Genomic DNA, 16,289 nt, shown 5'->3' with positions numbered 1-16,289 from the left:
GAAACATATGTTCCTCCTCACCATCTTCATCATGCCTCTCCTCTTCAAAGAGTGTGCTCATCTTGACAAAAAGCAGAAGTTCACCCCAAATTTAAAATTCTGTAATAATTAACTCAACATCATGTTGTTCCACATCCATATGACTTTCTTCCATTGAAACACTTAAGGAGAGGTTAGGCAGAATGTTCGGGACTGACAGCCTCAATACTCATTCACTTTCATTGTATGGAATAAAGATGAAAATGAATGGTCATTGGTGTTGTCGGTCAGTAGCATTCTGCCTAACATCACCTTTTGTGTTTCAATAGAAGAAAGTAAGTCATCCAGGTTTGGGACAACATGAGGGTGAGTAAATTATGACAGAATTTTTATCCTTAAATTATGAATCCTACAAAATAACTCACATTCTAAACTTTAAGGACATTGTGGACTTACCTCACAAGTCTGTGCCACATGCAGGTTGCCATCAGTGTTCAAGCCCAGGCTGATGTCACATGACCATGGGCTGATGTTCTGAAACATGCCACACATCGGAAGAAGGAAAGTCATGCCCTCCATGTCCATCTGATCCTCGTTGCCTTTTGAGCCAGAATGCAGGCCACTCTGCAGTTCGTAGGGTGAACTATTTTGGTCAACCTCCCCTTCATCATCAACTGCCATTCCCACATCTAAACTTTATTCGTCCTCTTTCTCCAGGCAGGCCAGATGGGGGCATGGAGATGCTGGATCATGTCTTTCCATGACATGATGGCTAATTCTGGCTTTTTGGCTGCTGGTAAACTGACAGACTCTATGTCTGTATCCACCAAAGTGGAAACATGAGCTTCAATGCCCTCTGTTGAGCTGCAATAAAGGCTGGAAATGACATTCTCCTCTGCAAGTCTAAGGGTTACAGGCTGGACATCTTGGTATGCATCTTTAAATCCACCCATTACTGGAAAATAGTGTAGAAGGGAACAAAAGAGATCAGATAGTCGTTAAACAGTCTTGTAAGTTGTCTTGAATATGATACATTCAGTTATTCTGTGACAACCAATGGACTCCAACAAAAAGCAGTTAAGAGAAAGCAAGGGTATTGAGCTCTTATAGTTATATATTTACAGCTAATTAAGTACAATTTCGTTAGACAGCCCTTATCACGCTATAATACAATGATAAAGTTTGACAGATGGCCGTATAAACCAAGAAGTTTCGCTTTTGCACTTTCACAGTCTGAGGTAGTGGCTTACATTAGCTGTATTAAAGAGAAATCATTCAGGGATCAAGCTACATTTTGTTAGTTTTTCAAAGGCACGAAACCAAATTTAATGTGTACAGTGCAATACGTGAAGTGCTTACATGTACTATACGAGTTCGTGTGTCTGATGCTACAGACGCCAACGTGCGATTAAGGGACCCAGCGACAATTGTATCCCACCCAAATAACGTTAAATGCAATATCCTCCTCAGCATCGACAAAGTTAAACAGTGGTCTCATTCTACATAACTTATTTCTAATGTTCTTAAACGGAATGTGTGGATAAAATATTTAACAATCAAATTTAATGATAATTATTCGTTAATACGTTGTTGTGGGACATTATTGATGGTTCCCTGCTTAGTTGTTTGCGCTTCCGGGCTCATACAGAGCGCATGCGTGGTTTGGTAAAGCTCCCGGATTTGGCCATCCCAACCATAGACATATGTCTACATAGACATATGTTTATATGATCCCAACGAACCAGCATGAGCCCACCATTTTTGGAATCCAAAACAAACATAAGAAGGTAGAAAGATCACCCATGTCGGTTGCAAAAAAATACGTAGGTGGCGGTATGTGCCTAAAGTGCGGAATACGCCAAAACCCCAAAGAAGAAGAATCCCAACGAACCAAAGTGATGAGTCGATTCAGTGATCATGTAAATTCAGTTTAATATCTGCAAATATGACTTTGCAATTGACAATAATTCACACACAGAAGAAAAGTCTGAGAAACTTTTAAAACAATATGCGAAGGACCGTATATTTCGTTATTTTGAAGACTGATTTCACAGCCCGTTTGAATTAGGAATCGACTCTTTTCGACCACCGATTCAGCAGGAACAATCAAGATGGCGAACATGGACGCATTTGCCAAAACAATAGCAAAGGATTGTGCGTAAGTGGCGCGTTTACAGCTCTAATGTTTTTGTTTGTTTGTTTGTTTTTTGTTTGTTTGTTTGTTTGTTTTGCATTTAAAGCTCTAAATATATGGTTACATATTTGGTAAATGATAAGATTTCAGTAATACTGGTGTGACGTGCTTTCTTTCATACATGTTAACACGTCTTATCCTTTCTTTAGCCGACATAACCCAGCTGCTTTATGTTTTTGTAAATAATTTAAAGGAATATTCCGAGTTCAGTACAAGTTTACCTTAAACGACAGCATTTGTTGCATTTTGCTGATTACCACAAAAATAATCTCAACTCGTCCCTCCTTTTATTTAAAAAAAATCTAAACTCAAGGTTACAGTGAAGCACGTACAGTGAAACTGAATGGGGCCCATTTTCGGAGCGTAGGCAGAAATGTGAAGCTTACATTAGAATAAAAGCACACATTAATTCTTCTATTGCATCATTGTATTATTTGAGCTGTATTGTGTCGTTTACAGTAATTACAGGATTTACAGCATTACATATTCATAGCAACAAAGTTGTAAAATTAGATATCACTTTACACAGAACGTAGTACATTATAAAAAGTGGTTATGCAATTGTGTTACCACCATGATCTATTTCTGCTAGATTTTTTTTTTACTTTTCAAGTTTGTTCATTTAGTCAGGATAAACCATTTTGACTGAATAAAATAAGTTGATTTAGATGTTACCACGTAAAAAAAAATTTTTTAGGTTACCTGACAAATTTGTTTTACAGTGTAGTAAGTGATTTTATCACATGAAAATCATGTTAACACAAATATTGTTTACATCTTGTGGCTATTCTTTTGAAACGGTGAGTATTTTAACGTTTATGGATTGACCCCATTCATTTCCAATGTAAGTGCCTCACTGTAACCTTGATTTTGTTTTTTAAAGAAAAGGAGCAAGTTATAATTAATTTTTGTTGTAATCAGTATTATGCTGCAAATGGTGTCAACTGAGTTTAACTTGTATTGAACCCAGAATATTCCTTTAAATGAACAAAACAGAAACAGACGGCTTGAATACATTGTGATGTTGACATATATCTTCAGACAGCCTACCAAAACAAAATATCTTTGTTGTGCTGGTTGGAAATGGTTGGAAAGTTTATGTATTAATTTACTGTTTCCCACTCTCTGGCAGGGGTGATGTGGAGAGCTCTGATAGTTTGGATGAGAGTGAAGTTGTTCCTGGTGAAGGTGCTGGGAAAACAGAAAACATGGGCTTTGCCAGTGAAGAAAGACACAAGAGAAGAAAACACAAACATCGAAGCAAACACCGAAAACATAAATATCCCACACCAGATGACAGGGACCACAAATACAAGCACAAACACAAACATAAGCGCAAACACAGAGACTCATCCAGAGGCGATAGAGACTATTCTACAGGCTGTGATGGTGCAATCATCTCTCCAAAGAGATCCAGGCTTGATGATCTGGTTGCTCTAGAGGAGCTAGAGAAACAGAGGGCCATGATTCAAGCAGAGCTTGATAACGAGCTAATGGAAGGGGCTGTGCAATCAGGCATGGGACTGATATTACAAGGTTATAACACAGACTCAGAGGAGGATAGTGAGATCCAGGAGGCTGTAGGAAATGGTGAGCAATGGAGATGGGATCTCAATGAACATGTAATTTCTAATGACCATGGAGACCATCAGACAACAATGGATATTGGAAGATCTCGACAAGATCACACACATGATGAAAAACTTGTTTCTTGGCAGGAAGGCAGAAGCACATCTGATGAGATGGTAGTCCGACAGCATAAGTCAGAAAAAAGAATAAGTAATTCTATGCTAGATGTTAGCGGTCCCAGCCATGCGAGGGAGAGGAGACGATCCCGGAGCATAGAGAGGTCCAAAAAAGCAGATCAGAGGTCCAAATCTCCTGTGATGTCCAGGGGACGGTTATCCGGTGACATAAAGATGGAGCGAAAGACAACCAATGCTGAAAGACCCACACAGCCTGATCAGCAAAATGTAGAACACAGAAATGCCAGATCTTCAGAGAGAAGGAGCAAGTCTAGATCTAAAGAAAGATATACCAACTTGCCAGAAGTTGACAGAGACAGGGAGAGAGAAAGAAAATCGGTCAAGACACCTTCAGAAGAAGCCTCGTCTGGAAAAGAGAATAGATCTCCTTGCAGAAAACAAGATACAGGTCCAAAACAGCAGAGCCCCACTGTGCAGGCCAGGGCCCACCGCTCCCCTGAACACTTCCCAGTTACCCAGAGCACAGACAGAGGATCCAGACAGGACAGATCTTCATATCACAACAGATCCCCTCCTAGGAGAGGCAGATCTCGGTCTACTGAAAGGAGACGAAGAGAAGAAGACCGTCAGAGACTTTCTAATGACAGGTTGGACCCTTCTAATTGTCTTTCAAACACTGTTCATTACAGTGTTTGATAGAAATGTGAAGTTCCTCTAACTTTGCAAGTTGTATATAGTTGAATCAGAGTTAATTTGCAACTACTTCCATATACTGATATAAATTAGTTGTAATAATCATACAGTAATATATTCTTAATAGTATTTGTAGCACTTCCCTAGTAGCACTGGAATGAGGAAGTGGGAGACGGTGTAAAAACTCGTTCACAGCTGATCTTTTATTTTAGCATCTCGCTTTTCAGTGATCTCTTTAACACATCAAAAAACACAAACACAGGTCTGGGTTCTCTCTTCCTCTGAGGCTCTCGTCTCCCCTTTATCTGTCTCGAGCTGCTCACTGCAACACAGAACAGCTGTTAGAGAAATTACAAGCAGGTGTGAGTCCTTATCATTCCCCTCTCCCGACCTCGCTCTCCATTAACAAATCTGTGCTCGACCACGCCACCGCCTCCACAATATTGTTTTGATGAATTTATTGTACCCTTTGGTTACCTACAGTGTCAAACATCAGATTCTGATATACTCACAGTCCACTTGTGTGAACCCCTGTTAAATGACTTTACGTCCCTTACAGGATGCGATCCCGTGATGTGGCATGGGGCCGTAGAGAGTTGAGCCCATCTCTGAGGTCCAGACAGAGGTTAAACCACTCCCCTCTCAGACGGACGTCCCATTCTCCTAGGAGACGTAGTAGCAGGTCCCCTCTTAGACACAGGTGTTTGTGGTGTGCTTTTTCACCTTCTTACAGGGATAGTTCACCCAAAAATGAAAATAGTCATCATTCAACCTCATGTTGATCCAAACCCGTTTGACTGAGGTTAACATACCTAACATTTTGCTTTGTTTTCCGTGGAAGAAAGCCATACAGGTTTGGAACAAAGTGAGAGTGAGTAAATTATGTCAGAATTTTCATTTATGGGTGAACTATCCCTTTAAAACCGCGCCCTCAAAATTCCTCAATAAAAGGATGTAAGTAAATACACAATTAATAATCTATAAATAATAATGCATAAAACCAGTAAATCTACTATACATTTATTTAGAGCTCACGCCAATCACCAAATGGTTATGTCTTTACGAAATGTTAAAACTAACTTTGCAGTAAAACTTTATCAATATTGCATAGATCTAGAGAGTGGGACAGGACAGATCGCAGACAGCAGTTGCATTCTGAATCTCAGAAAAGGTGGAAGAGAAGAAGCAGGGAAAGGGAGGACTTGTTTAAAGGCAGTCTGTCTGAAGGCATGAAGGTTGAGCAGGAAGACTCAGATGATGAAGTGTGAGTATTCAAGAAAATTACGGTATATTTCTATGATATTGAGCATGTTCAGACTTAATTATGAATAATAGGATGCATGAATTGATCTTTGTTTAGGCTGGAGGACTATGAAATTGATGAAGAGGATGAGGAGGCTTTGATAGAGCAGAGGAGACTTCAGCGCTTGGCTATTATACAGGTCAGAATATTACTTATCACTACTATGGCTTCTGCTTTGTTTTATACCTAAATGTAATGTCTGTATATCATTTTGTCCTGTGCAGAAATATAAGTCTGTGAATGAGGACAGTAACATGTCAGGACTTTCAGAGCATGGTAGTCCTCAGAGCAGCAGTCACAGCCGATCACCATCCCCTGATGACATCCTTGAGCGTGTGGCCGCTGATGTCAAAGCCTATGAACAAGAGAACCTGAACACGTTTGAGGACAATGTGAAGGCCAAGCATAATCTTGTCTCAGAAGAAAAGGATGGTATGTTATCTGCAAAATAAGGTGCATTTTACAGTTAAAAATGTTTTACATGTGATGTGAAGATGATGTCCGTCATATAATTGGTCTAGAGGAAGCTATTTTACTGTACAAAAGGGTGGCCAATAGGTATGTGCAAAACTACCAGATTTCATAATCAAATAGTCAGTTGTTTAATCGAGTAGTCAACTAGTCGGTGTTGAGGATAATAATGTATAATTAAGGCTGATTTATACTTCTACCTCGAACCCACGGCGTAGGCTCCGAATAGTGGCTAACGCGTTGGTTTGCATTTATAGTTCTGCGTGTGTCGGCGTCATTCTGTGAGTACACAGCCAAACTATATGTTTCATAAATAAACAAAAAATAATACACGCAATGTCATTTCTGGATTCAGAAGTATTTATTAAATTATGGTAGCATCAAAAATGAGTTCAAAGTATGTTAACGTTGAAATTTAACATAATATTTATGATACATGTTGCCTGAATTGCAGGCAAAAAATAAATGAGGAAATTACTGTACACTAGCACTTGAGTCACATAAATAATAATACATAAATATTTTGGCATACTTTTGACGTTCCGTGCGGGAAAAAAAATCATCAAATTAATGAATAACTACTTGCCTGAATAACACAAAATGGGTGTTGACTTTACAATGCTAATAGGCAATATAACCAACTCTTTAACAGGTGTTTTAATTTGCTGACAAATTGGAAGCATTCTGTTTCCATAACTTATTAAATATGATTATTTACAGTATACATGCTGCCAAACATACCGTCAAATCGTGCCAATCATAAAGTTTGCGAGTAGAATACAAAACATATTATTTCACTCACATATCAAATTAATATCAAGACCCAGATAAAAAAGCTTTTAAAGTTTAGGCTATAAGCTGTAAAAAGATGTCTTTTGCCACATTTTGCTTGTAACTTCATGAAACACAAACAGAATTAAAAAAACAACAGAGCTCCTGATTGAGACAGTTGCTTTAATGGTCAGGAGCTCAAACACAATGATATGATGCATAGATACTAAAATAATCCTGGATAAAATACAACTCTACCACAGATATCCTTGATATCATCCTGGAGGGCAGTCTCTGGTTAAAGTGGACCAGTCACAGCTGTTGTGGTCTGCGTTGACGCGACATGACACACAGTTACATTTTGAAGAGGTGCACGTCAGGCCTTAGCTGTAGCTGTGGGTTGCCTACGCCATAGGTTCGACGCAGAAGTATAAATTGGCCTTTAGGCTCCATTATTGTGAGGAGGAGGAGGGTGTGGCCGGGCCGTGAGGACGCACACCTGGCCCTGAATTGTTCTAATCAGACGGGAGGGGGATAAAGACGAGCCGGAGGCGCCAGTTCGAGAGAGAGCGAGAGACACACGCGGCCACTGTGTGTGTGTCTGTGTGTTTAAGTTTATTTATGTCATTAAAAGTTTCACTGACTGCTCAGCCAGTTCCCACCTCCTCCTTTCCCATCCTTACCCATTACAGTTATGTTCACATGACCCTGATCAGACATGATTTAGAGGGAAATACGGATGCTAAGCACAGCACTTCGACATATTAACTAATGGATATTCAAAAAATATATAGGCTAAATAACTATAACATCTTATTGCACAAAACTATCAAACTAACAGAAGTCAGAAAGGCTCCAATACAGAGTGGCACAAAACTGCTTATGCGCATCCTGGACGCAGAATGACGTGCTTTAATGTGACCAGAGCAGTTGGGAGTCTCAGGGTTATCCTCGCTGCGTATTCAGAAGCACAGAACTGCAAGATACTGATGCGGGTACACATCTAGTTCATGACATAAAGCATTTTTACTGCCTATTTATTTAAGGAATGTCAGACAGAATCAGCAAAAGACTTGAATTTCTCCAAAACACCTCACAAATATAGGAATATTACTCACTGCAGAGGATTTAAAGTCTGACAGTGATCTTCTTGTAATGTATTGTTGATTGCGACGCTTTGGTTGAAACAGATGCGGTGCATAAATGGACTAAACTTAAAGCAGTAAAGAGACAAAACCTCTTGCAGAAGGTTTTACTGTGCTGACTATTATAATTTTTTAAGCTCAGCAAGCTATAATCATGCAAAAATGCTCTCCAAGAAGTTGCGTCTCCCATTAAACCATCACCACTAAAAATGTTAATGTTAGCAGGGTTTTTCCTGGCTCAAAATGAGGCAGAGGTGGTACCATCCTGATCATGTGCACACATACACTTGTACCATGCCTTCCACTGGCTGAAGCAAACACTTACAAGCAACATATTTTAGGTGTTCTAATAATTAGATGATTGAAGAAGATGACAATTATCAACTTATAGCTTATTTAATTAAAAAAGCTAACCTGTTCAACATTAAATTAATACAACATAACAGCTAATTTGTTCATTTCTGCTGTTATCAGGAAAAAAGTCTGGTGATCGCGCCGGCGCCTCCGGTGACCACAGTGGATTGACTGTTATGTATCAATAAACAACTCAAACAGGAGCAATTCAAATATTGAATTTTGGAGGCATTTCCAACCCTGCACAACACTATTTTAAGCCAACACCTGATTAGCTTGCTTGTTGTTAAGCTTAATGTAGGCCTATTGCCTAAGTTCTGCTGGCTGTATGGAGATTTTTTTTATAGTGGCTTAATTTCACAGCAGTGGCAAACAATGTCGAAGTTTAGGGCAAACATTATCCTTACCTGGCTGTCACAAATGAAGGCTGGTCGGGTAGACTTGGAAGTCAAGAAGTTCTGCGTGCGTTAACTGTGTGGAGGCTGTGACAAAGAATGTCAAAGGGGGGGAGGAGCAGGGGCTCGTGTGGTAATTCTCGCAGAATTACAACTTAAATGCAGATGTCGGGCACATGTTTAATTGAGAATTGATGGCAAGTGCCAAATTTAAATAAAAACTAAAATATAAATTAAAAAATAAGAAATGACTTGCAAAAAGGTCACTTATCTAGTGAAAGAGGGCGGGTGCTTGAGCACCACTTGGGGTCTATCTGTGCACGTGACTGCCTGCCTGAGTTTCGTCGACAGTCGGAGGCGGCACGAAATTTTACGGATGTGGCCGCCTCATAATTTTCTATGCAGGAAGAACCCTGGTTAGAAGTCGAACCCACTAATCGACTAGTCAGTTGTGGATGACTAGTCGGTTAGTCGACCACTGTGGCACACCATGGCCACCATGTTGAGATCAAATGACCAGCTGAATACTACTTATTATCTCAGTAACCCCTTTATTATTGAACACTTCCAACATTTGCAAATAGGGTAGGGTTTGCAATGGCATTGGTAACCGAAAACCTTTACGTGATGCTGCATCTATGTCAATAGGTGTCAGTATGAAGTCCAAGACCACTGTCTTATTGGTTGTTTAGGAAAATGCAGAAGGTGGTTCTATACGTTATCAATGAGCCTACGTTCCTTTCATTGCACCATTCTTCTTTTTCTTTAGGTGCTAATCTGAAAAAGCCACAAGCCCCTGATATGTTCACAGAGTCAGATGACATGTTTGCTGCTTACTTTGACGTGAGTAGCCAAGTTCCTGCTCTCCATTGCATAGGTCAGTGGCTTTGCAAGCCCCAGAATTTCATTGAATTTGTCCATGTAAGAGGATCTCTACAGGTAGAGTTGCATAGTCCTGTGCAAGCTGTTGTTTCTCTGTTGGAAACATTGTTCAATGCTTTTTCCCAAGTGGGAAATTTGACTCTGTTGTGCTCACATGATGCCCCTCAGACTTTGAAATAGTTTCTTCTGGTGTCTTGTGTCACTGAACTTTTTAATCAACTCTCTGAATTTAATCGTGATGACAATGATAATTCAAAGGTGATGTCTCCACAGAGTGCCCGGTTACGGGCAGCTGGCATCGGGAAGGACTTTAAGGAGAACCCAAGTCTTAGAGATAACTGGACAGATGCAGAGGGCTATTACCGTAAGTTATTTTTCCAGCCAGTTTTGCAGCAAATTCTGTATGTAAATGTTTAGACAGTCTTCATTAAATTGTAGGTGACTGAAACTCATTTTATCTTGTTTGATTGTTTGAGTGTAAAGCTGGTCTCCTATTAAAGAGGAACTGAAAATCTATATCTCTTCACGTGTTCAGGTGTGAACATTGGCGAGGTGTTGGACAAACGGTACGGGGTTTACGGCTACACGGGACAGGGTGTCTTTAGTAACGTGATCCGAGCCAGAGACTTGGCCCGAGCCAATCAGGAGGTGGCAGTGAAAATAATACGCAACAATGAGATGATGTAAGACATTTCATAACCCTAAAACACTGATTGCAAACACCTCTGTCTGGTACAATTAGCTTCTTGTGTGGTTTTCTTATCAAACCAGAATGTAATGTGTTCATTATGTCTACAATGGATGCCTTGGTGTTTTTTCCCAAGTAGATTGTGTTGGTGTTTTTTTTTGGTAAGGTTGATATTTTAAAAAGGTGCAGACCTTGTAGCTTTTTATGGTTTCAAAGCAGACATGGTTTTCCCACAGGCAGAAGACAGGCCTCAAAGAGCTGGAGTTTCTTAAGAAACTAAATGATGCTGATGCAGATGATAAGTTCCATTGTTTGCGGCTGTTTAGACACTTTTACCACAAGCAGCATCTGTGTCTAGTATTCGAACCACTCAGGTACATGACAATCAACATTTTCTAATTCATATATTCACTCAAAGCAGTTTCAGTAATACCAGCTCAGGACAAACTCTTTGTGTTTGGGTTCTATTCTGTTTTGAGTTACAGAATGGATCCTCAGTTAATGTATTCTTGTTTTCTGGCTTTAGCATGAACCTCCGAGAGGTGTTGAGGAAGTATGGCAAGGATGTGGGGCTACACATCAAGGCTGTGCGCTCGTACAGCCAGCAGCTTTTCTTGGCCCTCAAACTTCTCAAGCGATGCAACATCCTGCATGCTGATATCAAACCTGACAACATCCTGGTGAGTCGCATATGCCCTGTGACTTGTTTCAAGCAGTCTCTCTCTCTAATCTAATAATATAAATGTGTTTTGTCTTTCTCTGAAGGTGAATGAATCTAAGACCATTCTCAAATTGTGCGACTTTGGCTCAGCGTCACATGTGGCTGATAACGACATTACACCGTATCTGGTCAGCCGCTTCTACAGAGCACCTGAGATCAGTATGTCTGCTGTCAACTGAACTGAGAAAGCTGTCAGCGGTGTTCCCTTTAAAGACAGAACATATCGAAAGAGACATATTTTGATTTGTTCAGAAGTAGTGTGTACAAATAAAAAGTAGACATTTTAACTTGTGTAACACACAGATAAGACTGGATAAACGTGTTTTTAGCTTTAACTAAATTGACTTTTCTTAGAGTTTCTTTTGCTCTTTTTGCAGTCATTGGAAAGTCATATGATTACGGAATCGATATGTGGTCTGTAGGCTGCACTCTCTATGAGCTGTACACAGGAAAAATCCTTTTCCCTGGAAAGACCAATAACCACATGCTAAAACTAGCCATGGACCTGAAAGGAAAAATGCCTAATAAAGTAAGAATTAATTAATCATGCATCAGATTTTAGGGATTAAATGGAAAATTAGAAATAAAGACAAAAAAGAAAAACCTAGAGCAGACTTATTAAAGGAATAGTTCAGCCAGAAAGTATAGTTCTCTTGTCATTTACTCACCCTTTTGTTGTCTCAAACTCATATGATTGACTTTCTTCTGCGGAACACAACGATTTTTTAAAGAGATATGATATGTTGATATCCACACAATGCAAGTCAATGGGGCCCAAATCTTCCAAGCCTGAAAAAAGGACATAAAGGCAATATAAAGGAAATCCATAAGACTCAAGTGGTTTAATCCATGCCTTTTGAAACGATAAGATTGGTTTTGTGTGAGAAACAGACTGAGGAAGAGTGATCGAGCTTCAAATAGTGATCGCACCAAGGAGACTGCAGATGTCAAGATTTATAGTGAAAAAAGTAGTTATATTTTGGTCTTTCCTCACCCAAAACTTTAAAAGACATGGATTAAACCACACTAGTCGTATGGACTACCTTTATGCTGATTTTATACCTTTCATTTCTTTTTTGAAGTTTTGGACCCCATTGACTTTGTTTGGACCCCATTGACTGTTTTGATATGAACACATCATACATCTATGAAAATATCTTTTGTGTTCCAATGATGTAAATGATGAGAGAATTATCATGCATTGGTGAACTATCCCTTTAAATACATATTCTTTTTTTATTCACAGGTGATCAGGAAAGGTCTATTCAAGGACCAGCACTTTGACCAAAACTTGAACTTTTTGTACACAGAGGTTGATAAGGTCACAGAGAGGGTAAGCATTTGTGTATTCCATTCATTTTCACTTATAACTATGAAAATGTCCTGTTTAAAATACTTCAATTTTAAACCAATGATTTTAACTAAATACTACTCTACTCTAAATTGATCTGCTTATTCTACTGTTTGTTTGTCTCTCTCTTTCTTCCTCTCCCCATCTCTTTTAATTTTATACAGGAAAAGGTCACAGTCATGAGCACCATTAACCAGACTAAGGACCTGTTGATGGACATGGTGGGTCGCCAGGCACTACCAGAGGACCAGCGAAAGAAGGTGGTTCAGCTCAAAGATCTGTTGGACCAGATCTTGATGCTGGACCCAGCCAAGCGGATCACCATCAACCAGGCATTACAGCATCCTTTCATCCAAGAGAGAATATGACCATATCAGCACACCTCAGAGACTCTGCCAGCTAATGATGGTTTTGTATCTGCCAATATGACTCAGATGGCAAAAGACCTTTGAATATTTTATTGGCATTTTGAAAAACGATGCTATTTTATTTTATTTGTTCAGATTTGTAGTACTTTTCGAAGCAGGACACGCTCAAGTTTTACACCCTATAAACTGTAAAAAGAAAATTCTATCAAGATATTCTATATTCAGATTGCATGCTTTATCTACCAAGCTACTTGTAAGTCAACAGCAGTTAAAATTATATTAATATCAAATATATTTTATATTATGTTTATTGTTCAGAATGTAAGGATGTCTGTCTTTGTGCTAAGATCACACATTTGTTATTTGATATTTGATGTAAGCCAAATATTACTCAACCACTCAAGGACTAGTTATAGCGTGGCATGAAACAGACCAGCATAAATGCTGTCTATATCCACCCTCCCTTAGGTGTGAGAGTGAGAACGCAACCTGGCGTGCAGGCCCTCGGCATGCCCTTGTCCTAGGTGTGTTTCTGCTGAATCTGAGGTCTTGGGTCCTGCTTGACCTCATCTGCAGGGAAAAGCCTCCTCTGTAAAGGCAGGTTGTGCATCTGTATCAGTACACTGAAGGTAAGCTTACCCATCCATAAGAAACGGGATTGTCCTTATGCATAATGTCCTATTGGCTTCTCCTGCATGTTTACAAAGTGTAAATTAGATAAATGGACATTGATTGAGACCCTTTGTCACTCGATGTGCTGGTGTTTCTCACAGAGCCAAATCGGTCAGTCTGAATGAAAAGCACTGGCTGATACGTTCACAAAAATGGAAGGAATCCCTTGAGCAAACCGGTTATGTTTAACATTGAGGGTAAGGGTGAAGGGGAACCCAAATATTTGTAATGGACCAAGCACCTTCAGTGTACTGCCTATGATAGACATAATGCAAATTTGTTCAGAGTTGTGTTTACAATCAGCACACTTACTTGTCATAGTTACTTTGTAGAAGTGTGTGCTTTTTGAAACTGCATGTGAATATATCATATGTATTGCTTTAAATGAACTACTGTATAGTGTGTTTCGCTATGAATAGCCAATTTTGATATCTGTGATTCTTCTCATGTTTATGATTATGTTGTCTTTTGATACAGGGGTATTCCTGCTCTGATCTATGAATCTGCTTGTTACAAGCGGTAATTGCTTCTTTACTTCATACCTTAATTCTTTTATGTTCCAAAAAGATAAACAAGTCAAACAAAACATAGCACATGTGTGAAGAATTCTCTCTGTGATCTTTACAAAGAAGTCCGTCCTGCATGATAATGGAATCATTTGTATTTATTGTAAATTCATATTATTTGTTTTAGAAAAAATATATACAATAAAGATGTTTTGTGGTTGGAAAAAAAAATCCAGAAAACATGATTTTAGACCTCTTCCTGCTCTTACAAGTGGTCTTCCTTTCATAAATTCCATGTCAGTTCATCATAGCTGTAATAATGTTAGAACTTATAATTCAGTGTCTTATAAAAAGAAACATATGGTCTGTTTTCTTTCACCAACACTAACTGCTGTTTGTGCTGTTTCTCCCACTGTTCTTTGTGTTCGAGTATATTCTCCGGACAATGGAGACTTTTGCCTGCCTGCCTCAGCTTTCAAAGGGACAAGACCTCTTCAAGGCCCTTTATCCAGGTCACTTCTAAAGGCATGTTAAGATCAACACAAAGCAATGCTCTGATTAAGAACTTAACAGCCAGTTGAGAGGACTGATGCTTATGTGCGTCGTCCTGTGTGAACAGCCCCTTACATTTGAACATTACAACGAAGAGTTCAGGTGGAAGATACATTTTCTGGCAAAGGTTATTATTAAAATAACATATTTTTTATGATTTTAGTTTTGAATAGTTCTACCTGCCAGTGTCAGCCCAAGTTGTCTCAAATATGGTCACAGAATAACTTGCCAACATACACCTTCGCATGGACTCTGTTTTATCTATCCAGATGTACTGCAGAAGTTAATTTTTAGACAGCTGCATACTTTATATCACACATTAAATAATCACCATGTACATCAGCTGATGAGTGTGCATTTCCACAGGATGGTTCAAGAACGTGTGCTTTCTGGAATGTACCAAGATACTGGTATATTTATTCTTTGTATTTTAGGTGCTGTCAGTTTAGAGAAGACTCTTAAAGGGAATCGCATCTGGAAAAAGGTTTCTGTTTTAGAGAGTGCTCTTAAAGAGAATTCTGTTTTGATTCTAAGATGACACTAGTTTTTAAAGTAGTTTCTCCTTTAGCCTATGTACAATTTGACAAAGTTAGAGACTCTGCTATTGTTTTCCACTTTGAGGCATATTATGATCTTAAGAGGCACTTTTGAGTAAATTAAGCAAATCAAAATGTAAGATATTTATGCTGTATTACCTTATGCATATACCTGATGTATATATCCTAAATTTGCAATTATAAGTTATGAATGTGCCGTAGTAAAATCGCTTTATTAATTAATGGTTAAACATTCTTACAAAAAATTTACGTATGCCAAATTTATGAATGAAAAGGTAATACTTTTCCTTTTGTTTTTGAGAAATATGTTTGCATTGTCACCCACAAGTGTTTAACACAATCTAACCATTTAAATTCTATTTCAGGGTAAGTCTAAAAATTCTTCCGTACTCATGTGACAGCAAGTGTGAGAGATATCCTGACTGCCAGCTGCTGTCCTACTCTATTATTGAAGTGCCTTTCAAGAGCTCATCTCATCTATTCATGGGCGAAATTACCTACAACAACCATGCACAGCATAACAATACGTTTATTTTGTGTGAAATTAAATTCCAATATTGTTCATTTTTAATAAATGCTAAATTTTAAAATGGCATTGTCTAATGTCTTTTCATTTTTCTGTAAAACAGAGTTAATTTAGCTGCTTAAAGTCAACATAACACACATCTGGGAAAACTGTCCTCCAAATTGGTAACAAAAGTGACTAAAAAGATATCTAACATACTGTATTACACACAACACAAAAACCACAGTGTCAATGACACCTTTTTTTTAAAGCTTAAAGGGATAGTTCACCCAAAAATGAAAATTCTCCCATGATTTCCACATCCTCCTGGTGTCCTAGATGTGTATGACTTTCTTTTGCAGAACACAAATTATGATTTTTAGAAGAATATCTCTGTAGGTCCTCACAATGGAAGTAAACAGGTGCCAAAATTTTGAAGCTCAAAATACCACATAAAGGGAGCATAAAAGTAATCC

The 16,289-nt window shown here is 38.7% G+C and overlaps 1 protein-coding gene across 7 annotated transcripts; it reads left to right on the top strand.

The window, feature by feature from the left end:
* The first annotated feature begins 1,951 nt into the window (after positions 1 to 1,951).
* On the top strand, positions 1,952 to 15,901 carry LOC127441590 (serine/threonine-protein kinase PRP4 homolog). Of its 7 annotated transcripts, none has more exons than XR_007897340.1 (16): positions 1,953 to 2,137; positions 3,306 to 4,526; positions 5,132 to 5,272; positions 5,684 to 5,836; positions 5,933 to 6,014; positions 6,100 to 6,307; positions 9,781 to 9,854; positions 10,167 to 10,257; positions 10,429 to 10,576; positions 10,818 to 10,955; positions 11,108 to 11,261; positions 11,347 to 11,461; positions 11,680 to 11,831; positions 12,549 to 12,635; positions 12,818 to 13,650; positions 14,171 to 15,901. XR_007897340.1 is itself a non-coding variant. In XM_051699169.1 (15 exons), exons 1-15 carry the CDS (start codon positions 2,091 to 2,093, stop codon positions 13,019 to 13,021), a joined length of 3,015 nt encoding a protein of 1,004 aa, XP_051555129.1. In that variant the 5' UTR covers positions 1,953 to 2,090; the 3' UTR covers positions 13,022 to 15,901. The 7 variants fall into 7 exon arrangements, 3 of the variants coding, with proteins under 3 accessions (XP_051555129.1, XP_051555131.1, XP_051555130.1); XR_007897339.1 differs by having other exon boundaries at positions 12,818 to 13,890; XR_007897341.1 differs by having other exon boundaries at positions 12,818 to 15,235; positions 15,674 to 15,901.
* The last annotated feature ends 388 nt before the right edge of the window (positions 15,902 to 16,289 follow it).

The sequence above is a fragment of the Myxocyprinus asiaticus genome, chromosome 5 (assembly GCF_019703515.2).
Source record: "Myxocyprinus asiaticus isolate MX2 ecotype Aquarium Trade chromosome 5, UBuf_Myxa_2, whole genome shotgun sequence".
Lineage (NCBI taxonomy): Eukaryota > Metazoa > Chordata > Actinopteri > Cypriniformes > Catostomidae > Myxocyprinus > Myxocyprinus asiaticus.
The sequence above is the reverse complement of the archived record's forward strand: the minus strand, read 5'-3'. Positions and strand labels throughout refer to the sequence as shown.